At 37.6% G+C, this 17,144-nt stretch overlaps 1 protein-coding gene across 2 annotated transcripts in view; it reads left to right on the top strand.

The window, feature by feature from the left end:
- LOC116051522 (metabotropic glutamate receptor 4-like) overlaps positions 1-17,144 on the top strand; it is a 191,774-nt gene that overhangs the window by 90,698 nt on the left and 83,932 nt on the right. For both annotated transcript variants that reach the window (XM_031302018.2, XM_031302017.2), the window contains exon 3: positions 2,556-2,772. In XM_031302018.2, coding sequence (XP_031157878.1) covers positions 2,556-2,772 — 217 coding nt within the window. The remainder of the gene's footprint in view (positions 1-2,555; positions 2,773-17,144) is intronic.

Raw genomic sequence — 17,144 nt, 5'->3', positions numbered from 1 at the left:
GTTGGACACCAATGGTGTCCATGTTGATGGGAGGAGGTTGCCTTTATGTCAGATGTTTGATATCAAGGTAGGAGAAGGAGGTTGCGCTTGAACAATGGAACTCGAAGAGGAGTGCTAGACTCAAAATCAAATGAGCATGTTTCAAAAAAAGCATTTCACAGTATATTTAAAGTTGAAGACAAAATACTCACATTCCAGCTGTTGTATTGGCTCACTTCACAATAGAAATACGCTTATGTGTTTCTGGCACAGAGCCTTATGAAAGGCAAAATGTGAGTATTTAGTCCTCCTCGACTTTAAATCTGAGTTGTGCTACCTTTTTACCTTTTTTGGAACATGCTTGTTTAATATCAAGGGTTATAGGTGTGTGTGTGTCCGAGCCTATGGGTCTGCTGTCTGTGATAATGAAATACTGCATGTGGCAAAGATGCATCCAGAGGGAAAACAGGGCTGTTTTTCATTAGGATCATGTTTCACTGAGCGTACCTTCTCCTCATTTTGTTTCGAGACACAAAAACATGACGACAGCTCCTCATCAACAGCACACTGTGTATCATTACCAGGAATCACCCCGGCCTTCTGTTTGGTGAATCACAGTGTGCCATAGGGATGAAAAATTCCATTTACATGAACACAGTTTACCTATTACAAAAACTGACACGAAGCAATCCCAGGAAAACAGCCCCCTGTGTTGAAACACAACAACCACCACCAGAAAAATTTAGAATGATGGTCTCTCAAGACAGGCTTTGTGTTTTAGCTGACCTATTTATTTTTCATAAGTTTCTTATGTGATGTTTGTCTTCCTTCAGCACGCGCATCAGTAAAGTCTTTGGAGCAGTTTGAGCAACCGAAGCCTGCAATGATGCAGGTTCTCGCATTTAAAAAGCTTTACTATTATAAAAGCTACTACTGTGTACCCTGTAGCATTGGATCTTTTCTTTTTATCAAAGTAAGAAGCTACAGCTAATCCAGCACAGTAGTGTGTAAAACATGCTTTGCAAAGATGCAAAGAGACATGTTTATGTTTAGCAATTGACCCCTACTTATGAGTGTGACATGCTTATCGTCTCAGCTTGTGAACTGTCCAGCCTGCTGCAGCATCAGGGAGTACTGAGGCTGGGTGTTTAAAGGCTTGGTGGGGGTTCAGGATCACTATCTCTGTTTTGAGTCTCAAAAGGAAGGAAGCTTGTCATCAGACCTCTCCCTGAAAATCTGGTTTTATTTTCTATTTGTCTCATGTTTTTTCCTTTGTCAAAAATGAAACAGAAATACTCGATGAAGAAGAGCAATTATAAGTCTGAGCCCAGCTTTAGTCGCTAAAGTTATAGACCAACAAGCCAGATCACTTGGTGTAGTCATATAGCAGTCATGTAGTCACTCAGACAGTAGTCTATATCCACGACGTTCCACTTCTGGGATTGCTCCTTCCCCCTTCCGCTTTCTTTGTATTGTAATTTCACTCCGGTGGATTTATGAGGACTATGGTTAACTGCTCCTCAGATCTCTGCAGGGTAATTCCAGACAGCTAGCTAGACTATCTGTCCAATCTGAGTTTTCTGTTGCACGACTAAAACAACATTTGAATGTACACGTTCCACCAAAGCAAGTTCCTTCCTGAGGCTATTTTGCAGCGGCACCGTGGCTCCTTTCGGTGCTTAGCGCCGCACGTGACGATTGTGATTGGTTAAAAGAAATGGCAATAAACCAGAGCATGTTTTTCTCCCATCCCGGAATGCTGTGTGAACTAGCCAGACCCTCCTCTACAGTGCTGTGGAGGAAGGTCTGGCAATGCGAGACTACTCAGACAGTTACAAAATTAGCCTACCATCACCTCAAAAATGTATCTTCACTACTCTTAACTCTGTCTTTACAGGTCTCCGCAAAAATTCAAACAACTGCAGCTGATTCAGAACGCTGCTGCTCGAGTCACCACTAAGACCAACAAAGTGAATAACATCACTCCATTTCTCAGATCTTTACACTGGCTTCCTGCTTGTCAAGGAATTTACTTTTAAAATACTACAGTTGGTCTAGAAAGCTCTAAATGGTTTAGGGCCAAAATACATTTCTGATCTGCTGCTACATTATACATCGCCCAGACCTATTAGATGATCTAGGACAGGTCTGTCCCCAGAGTCAAACCTAAACTCGGAGAAGCAGCATTCACATTTATGCTCCACATATCCGGAGCAAAGTCCCAAATAAAACTTAAGGTGCAATAACTCATCATAAATCATAAAACATTTCTGTTTGCCACTGCATTTTATTCAATTATATGTGGGACTATTTATTCATATCTTGCACTGCACTGTAATTTGTATTCCCATTTAATCTGTTTTATTCTATCTTGTCTTATTTTTATGTTCTATTTCATTATACTGTATGTGTCTTAATGTATTTTATGTCGTATGTAAAGCAGATTGAATTGCCTTGTTGTTGAAAGGTGCAAAACAAAGAAGCCTCACCCTTATATTCTTCACTCTCTTCCTGTAACTATTGTCACTAGATGCTACTTTAAGCTTAAAATAATATTAATATTTTTTCCTGCGCAGATCCCCCAGGTGAGCTACGCCTCCACTGCTCCAGAGCTCAGTGACAACACCCGCTATGACTTCTTCTCACGTGTTGTGCCTCCAGACACCTACCAGGCTCAGGCCATGGTGGACATTGTCAAATACATGCACTGGAACTACGTCTCCACAGTGGCCTCAGAGGGGAACTACGGAGAAAGCGGCGTTGATGCTTTCATTCAGAAGTCTCGGGAGGATGGTGAGTACACTTGGCCTCATATATCATTAGCCTACTGGATGTCGAGCACCGGGCGTGGGAAGATATTACCAATGTGAACGTTCTGTGTTGTAGAAAATTGGTGAAGCTCGAGCACATGCAAGCAAAAATCAACTGGTGAGGTCAAATGTTAGATTTGATCCCAGAACATGCAAACAGCCAGAGATTACACACTTAATATGTACCATCACAGCACTAACAGAGGCCTGGAAACAGTATAGGATGATGTGAATGGCTTTAAAGCTCAATTAGATCCAAAGATCCACTGCAGCCCTACACACAGTTTAGTCACTTTTATGCCTTCTTCTCTGGCTACGCAGTGAAAGAAGCACATCGGCAGCAGCAGCAGCCCCCTATCAGTGTCTACACTCAATCTGTTCTGCCACAGTATTGCTATATTATTATTAAAATTGTATTTATTTATCCAGCGAAGCCTTGTTGTTCGTAAAAAAAAAAAAAAAAAACATTTTCAAGAGTGTCCTGGCCATGATTAGCAACCAGACGAATCTGCGAGCTAATGTTTTATTTGCTATGGCAGATGCACCCAGATCCTGGACTGGGCCAATCACAACAGTTTATCTCATATTGGGCAGATTTCAGACATTGACTGACAACTTGGAGTGGAGCCTTCGCGCTTTACGCAGAATATGTGATGACGACATTTTTGGTTTGCACATCCTCACATCCATTAACTTAAGCTAAAGTAAAGTAAATAGTAAAGAGGTGCATCGTTGAGGCATTTTCACACCACCACAACAACCGAGATGGTTGCAGCTGATGTGGAACTTTCTGTTGAAGTGTTGCATCACCGTGTCAGGTAGGGGTGTGCAAAAAAATCTATTCACATTTGTGTAGAATTCCAAAAATTGATTCATATATATATATATATATATATATATATATATATATATATATATATATATATATATATATATTTTCTTTCTTTTTTTTTTAAATTGTATGTCTACTGCAATCACATGGGGAAAGTAACTACATTTACATACTGTGAATCGTTTTTTAATCGAGATTTGTTTTTGAATCGAAAATTGATGTAGAATCTAATCTTGAGCCTAAAAATCAATATCAAATTGAATCGTGACATTTTCTGAATCGTGCACCCCTAGTGTCAGGGTTTTAATTTGCAATAATGACTGGCTCGCACTACATTATCCCGCTTATTACGCGGCTTATTACACAGCTTCTTATACAGAGGTTACCCGCTGATAACGCCTGCGTCCTGGTCGGGACAGTAAACTTTGCCGCTGATGTTGCTTATTAATTTAAAAATGGTCCTCCAGAGTCTATGATCAGAACTCCGTCCATGGCAACGGTCTGTTATACAGAAATAACAGACTGTGGAATGCCATGATTGATCAGAATCTAGTATTGAAGCAAGCCGTTTAATAACAGATATATTATATTGCGTATATACTGTTAATTCATTGCTGCACTTGTGAACTTACTTTGCGAGATAGCATTGTTTTGAGCAAAATGTACCAAGAAAGTAAGCCGAAAAGGCAAATTATCCAAGTCAGCTCCCACAGCAGCAACATCCCTGGCAACCCAGCAGCCCCATGCTTGGAGTTGGACCAGCTCAGCTTTCCCCTCCCTCTCTTAAGAGCGCTAGCAAATATAACTGATGATGAAAGGTAAATATGAATTCCAGGTGGGGGGATTTTGATCTCTGCTTTTGTATTTCTTTTCACTGGCATACATTGCCTAGAGCTGGGAATCAGTGGCCTCAAGCGTTCACCTTCTTGGGGTATTTGAGGGCGAGCAGCTTCTCATCCCTCATGCACTGACCCAGGATGTGAGCCCTCCTAATGGAAGATATAAGAGCAGATGTAGGGTACACAGAGATGGAGAATGAAATATCTTTGCCTTATAGAAACACTTTAGGAAACATCAGATGTGTGAAAATGCAAGTGTCTGTTGTAATTATTAAATGTTAACTTTGAAGCTATCCTATTGACAGTTTAATACATTTAAATTTGAATGTGGTGTGTAGGATTTTAAAACTGGTATTAGACAAAAAAACATTTATTGACCTTTTATTTAATGCAACACTAATAGAAGGCTTTCCTGGCAATGCATATCTTGTAATAATATTTAAATGGTGAAGAAATCAAAGCAAACATCAGGATGGTGAGCACTTATATCACCAAATCATTCAGTAGGAGCACCTTTAAGTGATGTATTCCTGTCTGGTATGGACACAAGCTGCTTTATTTCTTTAATTTAAGAGGGCCTACTTTCTGAAACTCACACACACAGTTTCTGAAATGGAAAGTTCATAATGGTCATCTGGGGTTACATAATGGTTTCTCACTGCTTGCTACATTGGTATTCATGAATATAAGATTATTTTTGAGTGCAGCCTTTGGAAACAAACAGGACACAGAGAGGCCGGTCAAGTGTGGGCAGAAGAAGACCAGAGAGTCTCATATTTGACTGCAGACAGCCTCTCTCTGCAGAGATGTTGATTACTGTGGAGCATGCCCCAATAGATGTCATTAATCAAGTTAATGAAATACAATGTCAATAAGAACCCTAACAAGATTCCCTTGCAAACCAATGGCCTGCCTGACATCAACATGAGAAACTCTGCTAATGGAGTAACTGCCTTCCCTGCTTGATGAGGAGGATTACAAGCATTAGCCACAGAGTTGGTAGGAATCAGAGCATGTGGGGAATGTAAAATGAAGAGGACGAAAGAGGGAACACAAACAACTCTGCATTGCTCCTGGCTGATTTATTTCTAGATACCGAAAGGAACAGACAATATTAGACTGGGTTGAGGTTAAGCCTGGCAACAGAAATTAAAATATGAAGAAGAAGGTGGAGCCTATTCATACTGTATCAACTGATTCTTACAAAGAAATATCATTTAGGTTCATCAGAAGTTGTTTCTTTGAATAATTTATTAAGGACAAAGCTGGCATTGTTTCTTATATTCGACGAATCCTGGGAAAAGCCCCAAACCAGCAATGTGTTAGTCCATCTCTCAATAGTTTCTGACTTCCCTTCCACAAGCCAATTAGGCCCTGCTTAAAAAACAGCTCACAAATGTATAGCTTCATTTTTTTAAAGACTTTGTAGCTTCCTTAATCAGCTGGGCACTGCAGTTTTTAGTAAATGTTACTTAAAAAGGAAAAATGAATGTATTTGTCGGGGACTATTTTCAGCGGATTAATACATATTTGGGGTTCTAATGAGTATTAAAAACAGCAAGACGGTGTATGTGGCCTTGACTTTAAATAAACCACAGTGGCCATCTTTATTGTGATGAGGTAACAATTCAACTAGTGTAAAGGCTCATTGATGTGTTTTTAATAGTTTTTGGACAACAATGTATGGAGCTATATACTACCGAAAAAATCAGCTATATCAATGTTTACACAGGCAGCTACACAGGCAATACTTGTTAGTAGGATCAATTCATTGTTGGTTTTGGTCTTTTTATGAAATGTAATGATATTGACAAACACATAGAATATCATCAGACATATCCTTTTAAAAGGTTACAAGGTAAATTGATGTAAAAACGTTGGATGTGGTGATTGGATTAGAGATAAGTAGGTCTCCCCACATAGCAACAGGGAGACATTTAAACATCTGTATTCTAAATGGCTGCCGTCACCCGGGGAAGAGATCACAGCACACTCAGCGATGTTCCTGCTTCTATCCATATGGCCGTTTAATCTTTCACACCCGTGTGCAGCGTGTCAGCCAGTTATGTCTTTATTTATTATTTGACATCAGGCAAATGACCCCTGAGAGCCTCAGATATGTCCTGTTGCAATTTGTTTGAACAATTACTTGTCATTGCTTAATTGGGCAAGGTGAATGGCTGAATGATTGTAACTCATCTTCTCTCACTTTTCTCTCTCTCTTTCACTTAGGGCCTGTCAGTGAAATAGTGGTTTTATATAATATAATGTGTCTCTCGTAATGCAAAGATATTGTAAAAGCCAATTTTCTTAAGCAAGTACTGCTGCTCAATCTTTGATCTGTAGTATTAGATACAGTACCCTGCAGTAATAGTAACCTTTCATCATGCTGTACTTAAACTTAAAGATAAACACACATGATGGAAGTTTCCCATATGGAAGCATTTTTTAATGTAAATGTACATTAGTAAATATTAAAATCAAGAAAATTAGATAAACTATGTGTTACTGATCCAATCAAGAGAGCAGGAAACCAAAGCAATGGATTATGGTGTGGGGGAGGTTACGGGTGATGCTGCAGCTTAATTTATCCTAAAGTACCCGGGGAATGCGTCACAATTGGCCACAAAAGCAATGTGAATTTGTACAGATAAGGTTGGTGGGTGCTAAGCTAATACAGTATATGAATAATAAATAATTAAAAAAAAAAGATATACAAAGAGGATACTGACTTAAAGAGATCAATACCACATTTGCCTCCAATCGATAGGCTGCTTTGTTGTCACATGCCTAAAAGTGGAGCTTAAATGAAATTTGTTGGGTATTACATTGCACTCAGCAACAGGAGATAATCAATTTACGGTACAAGAATGATTAAAAGCAACAAATTAAACATGTTTGTGGAATAGGAACGGCTGTAACAAATGTAATTTAGGTGTGTAATAGCTCCATGCTTTAGACAATTTTAAAAATGGTCTAATTTAAAAGTGTTAACAAGGTTGCAAGGATAAAGGATTGGATTTTAAAAGATACTCAAATCTAAAAAAATCTCAAAAAATAATGTAAATTGGACAGCTCGTGCAACTAATCTGAATTACAATTCTATAACTATCCATACAGCTTCTTTTTATTAGAACATATCAATATCACTTTTGTCAGATGGATAGGAGTTTTTCAGCTTCCACTAAGCACATAGTAAACGGCGTCCTTTAATCATCATTGGGCTTACATTTTGTATTCAGTATTATAAAGGTTTGATATGAACCTGTTTTAGACCCTGATATCTTCAACTACAATACAATAATGTGGTTATTGAAAGGATTTACCGCAGTGACTATTGATATTACAAATTATATTTTAAGCAAACTTAACTTAATAAATACTTTAAAATAAATACAAGAGTTAGCTATGTTTGATATGTCAGTAATGGCTGTGTGTGTTAAAAAGGAAACAGAATCTCCTGACTGATTTTACATGTATCAAGAATGAAAGTTCACATTAACAAGGCAAAGATTAACTTAGCCAAATTAAAGTTCTTCATACATGTATGTCATAGGAAATATCAAGTATATATATGTTTATATAAATGAAGCCTATATTGCCATTTGGATATTACATAACTGTCAAGCTACTGTGAAAAAAATATCTCTTACACTCCTCCAAACTAAATGTATTGATGTTGGACAACATTTGGTCCTGATGTTGTTTCTTTCTCTTAAGTTGTAGTAGTCTTTCTTTTCTTCTTCCCTTCCTGGCATCCCCTAAATTCGTTCACCCAAATACCTTAAACAAGCTCATACACAATAGCATAAACTATACACATATTTACATCTATATAATTTGGAAGATTATAATGTTCATTTTTTGTTGACACTGTCTGACAGGTGTTAATTCAACTTTGCCCACCCCACCTCTCAATATAATACAGTCCAGTACAACAACACTGTGATATATACATATATTCAGACTTTCATTCCATATATTCAGACTTTCATTCTATATATTCAGACTTTTATTCCATATATTCAGACTTTCCTTTAATATATTCAGATTTTCATTCCATATATTCAGACTTTCATTCCATATGTTCAGACTTTCATTCAGTATATTCAGACTTTCATTCCATATATTCTGACTTTTATTCAAATTATTCAGACTTTCAGTCAATATATTCAAGGTTCATTCCATATATAAATTCATATACATATAGATGGGTACCGAATTTAGTATTTTTTAGGCACCGACCGAATTTCCATTAAAGGTGTCCTGCCACACAAAACCGTTTTTACTTGCATTTTTTGAAATACGTTAGGTCCATGTGTGTTTGTGTTATGTCGTGAATGTGAAAATGAACTGCTACCTCCTCTGTCAGCTCTAGCCACTGAAAAGAAATAAGCAGAGAAATCAGGCCAATTACAAAAGCTGGTCAGTCTGACATCATGTTGCCTGAGCTCATTACTATTCATGAGCTCACCCAGTTGCGCTGGGTTAAGGATGCTGATAGCCAGGCTCTCATTGGCTAGCTGTTAGCCAATCAGAGTCAAGCAGCTTAGCTTGTTGAATATTAATGAGAACTGGCACAAATTGAGCTGAGTCTTCCTGCAGGCTTTCTATACCACGCTGAAATGGCTTGAAACAAGGTAACCAAGGCATTTTTTCCACAAAAAATGTTACAGAGTCCATGGTAGAACTTCAGACATTACCACAAAGTAATGAAATACGTGTGGCAGGGCACCTTTAAAGTATTGAGTATCTAAAAATGCCTCGTCATTCAATACCCAATTTCAATACCTAGGGTCTAAATCTCATCGGTGTCATTGAGCCAATAAGCATGCAGCATGCTTCTACCAAGATCTAATAATGTGTTGGCATTCTAACGTTACACGTCGTAGAAACACACAAGAAAAACGCACAAGACGGGGCTCACGTAGTAGGAGCCGAAAATAAATAAAATGCCAAAATGTTGTAATGTTGTAATTTGTTTTTGTTTTATAAAATTGGTATCGAAAAAAGTATCGTTCAGGAACCGGTATCGAAGTCACGGTATTGGTATCGGTATCAAAAAAACGATACCCAGCCCTATATATTTATTTATATATATATATATATATATATATATATATATATATATATATATATATATATAACTGTGGTGTTATTGTTCCTGGTCTTTACTGTTTGTACTGTTAAAATAAAAAAATGTTTAGTCGCATGTAATTTGTGTGTTTAGTTGGCTACCTCTAAACTCTGATCATAGATAGTTTCCCCAAAGGGAGGGGGTTCTATTTGCCTCTAAAGAAAGAGCTGTATAACTTTGAATGACCACCTCTGAAGAATACATGCAGTATAAGACTCACATAACTCTACAGTATGTGTCATCTGAAGAATCAGCAATTGCTGTGAGTAAGAAACTGCATCCTTTATATGTTTATCCATAGACATGTTTTTTTAGTTTTTGTAATTTTTTCACTACATACATTATACTACTTATAACATCTGGACCCCCGTCCGGGGATAATATGCTTTGTGATTTTTATCTGACTACAATGTCAACAACTACTACTGGAAATACCTCATTTATTTTATTTCATTTGTGACATTCTGCGGTAGTCTTTTCCAAAGCGACATCTGTAGTTTTTACTGATTTGCACATTTGGCATCTGGGTTACAAGGCTCATGTAGCCAGTGGCAGTGTAGAGCAACATTTGTCTTTAGATTAGGCTATTGAGTTAGAATTATTGATTCATTTAGGGAAAATAGGTCATTCCAGCAGGAAAAAGTGGTAAGATTTAGCATAGGCAAAGACAAGAAGAGTATAATCACACAAATGTAAAATGATCAAAAAGGAGTTCAGCTGAGCACAGTTTTGGTGGACCGGAATATAAAGTAGCAGGAATTAATTAATTAATGTTCTGTTTTTGACACTTGTGTCTCTTTCTTGAGATCTCAACATCAACATTTGTCATTATCTCATTGTCAACATTAGTACAATGAAAACGGCTGAATAAGGCTTTCGTGAACTTTATATAGACCAAATCATTATTTTTGGTAATGCAGGAGAGTTTCTGTCATGTACAGTATCTGCATCAGAGCAAACTTGCTTCACAGCTCTGTTGTAAACTGTTGTGTGTGTAAAGCACTGCACAGCATGGAGTGTTGTATGACAAAATCCAAAAGTAACACAAATGCATCTGTCAGTACATTTTCCTTCAGAACTCTTGTTTCTTTCAAGATGGTTCCTGCTAATGAGCGGGTAGATGATAATATTGTTTAGTCAGCTTCTCATCTAATCTGAATCTTCATCCTGATAAACACCCTCTTCCAAAGACAGCAGCTTTAGCCTAAACCCACAAACGTCTACTGTCATCCCAATTTATGCAATTTCCTCTTAAAACAGGAGGTGTCTAATCTTGATTGTTGAAAGATGTGTGTGTATTTTTGTTTGTTCTTTCATCAGCAAAGATGTATTGTTTTTTGAATAAGCAGTTTCCCAGGAAGTTCAAGTGATGCTTGTATCTTGATTAGACGTTTTCTCAGGACTGTGTGGGCCGGACACACTCTTCTGTCTGTGCACCTGTCAGGGCAACGCACAGTTTAATAATTATTTGTTGAAACGGTTTTCTTTATATAATATAAGTATATATTCACCTCAGCAAACTCCAAACATTGCTCCACCCAATACACAGTAAACCTGACAACATATATCTGAAAACACTTTTGTGCCGATGTAGGGCCTTTAAATATTCCACAATCAATTAGTCAAGCATTCTAAAAAAACTCTTTTACAAAATACATATTGTTTTCTGAATTATTCTCCTTAATTTCTTTATTTTGTAAGAACAAGCAAACAAAGTCAGCCATTGTTAGTTTAAAAAGGATATGTAATTGTCCCCACTTCCCCACAAGTTAGCAAGCGAGCTGACTTGCTAGTAGGCGAGCTAATGAGCTAACCTACTAATAAGTGAGCATACTAGTTTTCTAGTTACCAAATTCACCTAGCCATTTTACACTGCACAATGCAAACTCTTTTTATTTTTTTGTAAAATAAAACAAATTAATAAAAACAAATATCCCTCACGTGTGAGCAAGTTAGCTCTCTTTTTAGCAGGTTAGCTTGTTACATTGTTCACTGTTGTGCTAGCTAGCTAGTTAGCTCACAAGAGTATTTATAGATGCTGACATTCTTTCTGAATTGACAAGTGTGTACGAATAGCTCAGGGGATTCACACAACACTACCACAAAATAGATGAACAGAGCTTTATTCTTTTGAGTTGGGAATTACCTTTAAAAAGAGAAGCCATTAATTGAAACTGGCTTGAAACAGCATTCAACACCCAATTGTAACCATAAGTCATACACATCGATTATATACCTGGACACCTTTTAGATATGTTGTACTGTATGATTCAAAAGGAGCCAAACTCAACACCTTAGTAATTTACCATTGAAGTGTAAATAATCTGTCCCTGTATCTGTATTTAAAGTTTAGAGACAGTAACCTGAAGTGACTGACTAACAAGCACAAGCAATCTCCATACACAGCATGCTGAAATAACCTTGATAGTGGAAAGTGAATTTGATTTAGCAAAAAAAAAAAATGCTGTATTTTAAACAAGATTTCCATATGGTAATAGGATGCACAGTGAGACACAAATAGGATTCCAATTGTCCCATTAGCCCAGAAGAAATGAGGAAAATGTCTAGGCTAGGCTAAACATCCAGAATTGATTGAAGGGAATGTCAGCGGAATTATAGTTATACCTGACCAAAAGCATGAGCTTTTCTGACCACAGCTGCAGAAAAGAAGTGTTCTGCCATGCATTCATATATTGTGGGGATTTTTCCTCAATGCACTTGGTTAAAAATATCTCATTTGAGGATAAGCACACACCAATGGGATTTATGTTCCACAATATGCTGATTAATGTGTTTTTTAACCAAGTCTGTGTGGTTTGCACTTCTGACCAACTAAGCATTCAAACACATTTATATTTTCCATTTGGCCTTCCTTATTTTATTCCTTATTTCCCTGTTTGACCTAAAGGAACCTAAATTTAAAAGAAGAAGAAAAAAAACTTTCCGGCTTCATAAAAATGTGACGCTGCCCATCAATCTCTAAGACAAACGGTAGGAGGCTGAGGCAATGCCATAAAAGTATTTTCTTTGTTAAAGTAAAAGACTAGCCATTTCAGAGGAGGGGAGAAAGATAAATATCATTTTATTTGTTTGTTGCCACTTAAAAGTTGAATCCCACCCTCCATTTTCTCCAGCAGATTTCAACTCACTAAAGAGGTACTCTCAGAAAAACTTCAGGGAAAGACACTGGCTAGCATTCAGGATTTCAAGTGGTATTGAAGATGTTACATTGGAGTTTTTTTAGTTATGGGTGCTCTGCGAGAGTGTTTCTAATTTGATTCTGAATGACGAATGGAGCAGGAGTGATTTAGCCTCGCAGGAATCACAGGATAACATTTTTGTTCATAACTTCGCTTTGACTCAGGGCGTGTCATTTCCATTACAAATGACAAAGCACAGTTGAAACCTATGGTTGAAACACAGAGAGGGAGAAGGAGGGAGAGGGCCATGGGTGAGACAAAGCCGGATCGGATTTGTAGGCAGGAAAGAATGGAAATGTTTGCAGACTGCAGAGAAACAGTTGTTTGATCAGCCAGTAGTGAGCGAGCTGCCTTCACACTGGAATTTCATTTTTCATTTGTTCTTTTGTCAGTATGAAGAATTACTAAAAATTAAATCTTTACTCATTGTTAGAAAACATTATGCAGAGAACACAATTTCCCTACAGGACCTTGTTTTGAAACGCAGCATACGGTAAGTGTCCTGGTGTCTTGTACAGTAGTATGCAGGTCAAGCAGTTGCAAAAAAGTGGGGTGGGATATTCCACAGGGATAAATCTATAATTTTTAATCTCATGCTTTCATTTTTCCTCTTGTATTGATCCATTTTGTACCATCAGCAAGCTTTGTGGATGGATAAAGCTTCCACGCAAACAAAGAGAATGTGGTGTCTCAACATCAACGGTGTGATCAATGATGGAGACAACCGGGGTCAACAGTTTCGTTGGCTGTGTTTACTGAGGCAAAGTATTGGAGCAAGAAGGGCCTGTGGAATAGAGGGTGCAAAGTAGAATCAATACAACAGCTATCATCATTTGCAGGGTTTATTAATGGCTTTGCCCCAAGCCGGCAACAAGAGAGAGAACACTCACTTGCATTTAGGGAAGCAACGCTCCAGTATTTATGCAGCTTGCCTCCTATCAATCATCACAGTGTAACTTGCTCTCAGCAATGGTCTGGCTACCTCCACTCACCTCACAAAAACACCAACCCCCCTCCCCCTCAATCATATAATGAATGGCATCAATAATGTGGCGAGGCTGCCAAGATATACAAATGATTCAGAATGGGTAAAGTCTAAAGGCTAGAAAAAGGCTCAGTTTAATTCACTTTCTTTCACTCTCCTGCGGCTCAATAGAGTTTTCATGAATTTTAAAAGGTATATCCACCTGTTCATGTCTGACAACAGCATCAGTCACATGGGATACAGCCATAAGGCAATGAGTGGCAACAGGTGCTGCCTTTCTTCATGTAGTCAGGAAAATTCCCATCGGTAAAAGAAATGTCCTACTAAGACTACAGAACATGTCATCTACTCAAGGGCGTAACTTTGGGTTTGACATTGAGGGGGGGTTGAGATCTCAACTTTGGAGCAAAATTGAAATTTTGAGCGTCAAAACACTTTTTCTGCAACAATTTGTGCCTTTTCTGCATCAATTTATAGTGCAAATGTCTTTATTTATGTAAAGGAAATCATAATATTATTTTTTTTCTTTTTTTTGGGGGGGGGGGGGGGGGGGCTGTATGTTACGCCTATGCATCTACTACATCAGACAGCTAAGAAAAAGACACACTGTTTTTTATGGCAGTTGAATTGTTTTCACAGAATGTGTTGAAGAAAAAGGGTTTCTGTTCAGTTAAATATCATGGAGGTGTATAGCAAACGAACAATCCATTTTTCCTACTTTTAAATAAAACTGTCAAACTCCGGGGGAAAGATGAACAAAAAGAGGCATAATTTATTTTGTAATTTAGACATTTATTTTATGATTAATATGGAGGAGGAGAGATGATTAAAAAATGTATTTGGACTGAGTGTAATTCGATCCACAAGCTATCAACCAAAAGCAATGACATAAACCATTATTTAACTAAATATTGTAGGAATTTTGAAACAATAGAATGATGGGAGGATTATCACCTCTCATGATGCATTGAAAGTGCATGCTGATGAATTTGTGACTGTGCAAGGTTATCCTGGTTCTTCTTCTTGTGTATGGTTCTCTGGTCTTCAGTCTCTACACAGATTAGATGGCGGTGCTGGCCTCGAGGTACGGTGCCATGTCCATGGGATTATCCCACTTTAACACAGCTCCCACTGCGCTGACCCACAGATTTAAAATTGAAATCCTGACTCCTGCTTGACAAGGTCTGCTCTACAGGCCAGAGTACCAAATCAAGGATTACCATATATGGGCACAAAGCTCTGAAGTACACTGACATGAATGGTGCTGCAAAGATCTTGGAATGATCCTCTTGTCTCTTCTTGTCCAACACTGAAGTGAGTCTGCATCAGTCTTCAGTAAATCTGCAGTACCTGCAGCATTATGATGTAAAGGTCTGCTAAGCAGTCTGAAAGTTATATTTTCACATACAGTATGGATGTAACTGCTGTAACACTGTCACTGCGTTCATTTGACAAGTCATACAAAACAATGGCTTTAATTAAAAACAACAGATAACATGATTAAAAAGACATTTATTTTTTGCTTCATGTATCTTTTAAGAAATACGAACCTCCTTTCTTTAGAGTAATTTGTCATAGGACAAAGATGTCATGGAGTCATCTGTTATTCATTTCCTGTTTGGCCTGTACTCCTCTGCCAAGTGTTCTTTTATTGTAGAGCTGGGAAATGAACAATGTGTGCACTCCGCTGTGAATTCTCCACAGAATTCTTGACAAGGCTTGGAAGATAAAGCAAGCATCAAATAGTCAGATCTCCATGTGTTTGATTGTGGAGGTAGAATATTTTTCTGCATGCAAATAAGGATGCCGTTTTTTTCTCTTTAAAAAAAAGGGTACTTCTACTTATTTGTTTCTTATTGTAAAGTTGGAGTCATGTCCATGAATCTCCATCTCCAGGAATCATACAAACCAATTTGCAAAAGTATTAATATGTATGGCATATTGCAATAACATCAATACTACCTTTAGACAGTAAGGTTGTCTTTTTAAGGTAGATAGACAGTTTTACTAATATTTAAGTAGACACTGCACACATTTAAATCCCCTTTTTCAAAGCAGCAGCTATTTTTCACATTTAGCTAATCCAAATTATCTTTAAATACAATGCTCATCCACAGTTTGCCTTCAGTCATAATATTGGGATATTTACTACATTATGCATTCTAAACACAAATAAGCACATGGAAATAGACTGGCCTGGCTGAGCGGTTGATATGCAATGTCTTTAGGAAAACATCAAAATCTTCCAGTAGCGATCCCTGAGGTCACCAGCAAATTAAAGTCTCATCATTATCTGACTTTACTCATGTTGTTTATACCATATGAAATGAGTGTCTGTAAAGAGCGGGTGAGACATTTCCAGCTGCAGGCACTCAATGTGCCAGTGTGCATTAAAAAAATCAATTAATAAACTACAACGGTAGCCTGGAGAATCCAGCTCGTAACAGAAAGTTTCCCAGTTTGAAGACTCACTTGAGCTGGGAGAGGCTGGCTGTAGGAGGCTGAATTGACTTTGTAGTTACTGTCAGCGTGTGCCTGAGCAAGGCACTGAAGCCAAATTATTTAGCCCTGAAGGCTAGGCAAGTGACACTATTACAGTGAAAATATATGCATGTATAAAAATGTATGCCCTCGTAGCACTGTAAGCCATTTCAGTGCTTCTGTAGTCGACCCAGTGGAGATGCACTGTAGCAGTGTTGGACAGCTCCCATGTGTTAATGTGTAAATGACTGTTGACCTGGCTCTAACCTCGCATGTTATTCCTGAAGCATTTCTGTTGATGTTCTGTGAATGTGGGGAGTATGTTTCCCTTACATTTGAAAAAAAACAAAGAATTTTTATACTCCTCATTTTTATTTACACTTAATATTTTCATAAAAAAGCTAGAATTTAACATAAATCAAAGCTGTGGCAGTAAGGGTGTTCTCTGTTGTAAAGATGGAAGTAAGTTATGTATAAAGGAAACTAAACATGATTTAAAGTAGGGGTAGCTCATTATTGTGGTAATTTACATAGCATGTATGTTTTTTGGTTGTACTACCATAATTATAGAAAGCACTATAACCAGTTTTATCATAAGTTGTTTTCTCTAATGATGTAAATATATTGTGAAAACGCACTCTGTACAAACCAATATAGCCAAAATACTGCATCAATGCCCAAAGTGACAACTACAAGAGATCTTATTTTCACACATCTGTATGTATCTTTCATCAATATATTTTCTTGTACAATGCAGCAAGCGTGACACCTTATGACAAGAGTAATTTGAAACCAGCTTTCATCATGGAAAACTTTGAAACCAGCTTTCATCATGAAAAACTTTATTTTCACTAGAAAAATGCATTCATACAAAAAACTAA

This window comes from Sander lucioperca, chromosome 6 (genome assembly GCF_008315115.2).
Source record: "Sander lucioperca isolate FBNREF2018 chromosome 6, SLUC_FBN_1.2, whole genome shotgun sequence".
Lineage (NCBI taxonomy): Eukaryota > Metazoa > Chordata > Actinopteri > Perciformes > Percidae > Sander > Sander lucioperca.
Note: the sequence above shows the minus strand (reverse complement) of the source record. Positions and strands in the feature narration are given on the sequence as shown.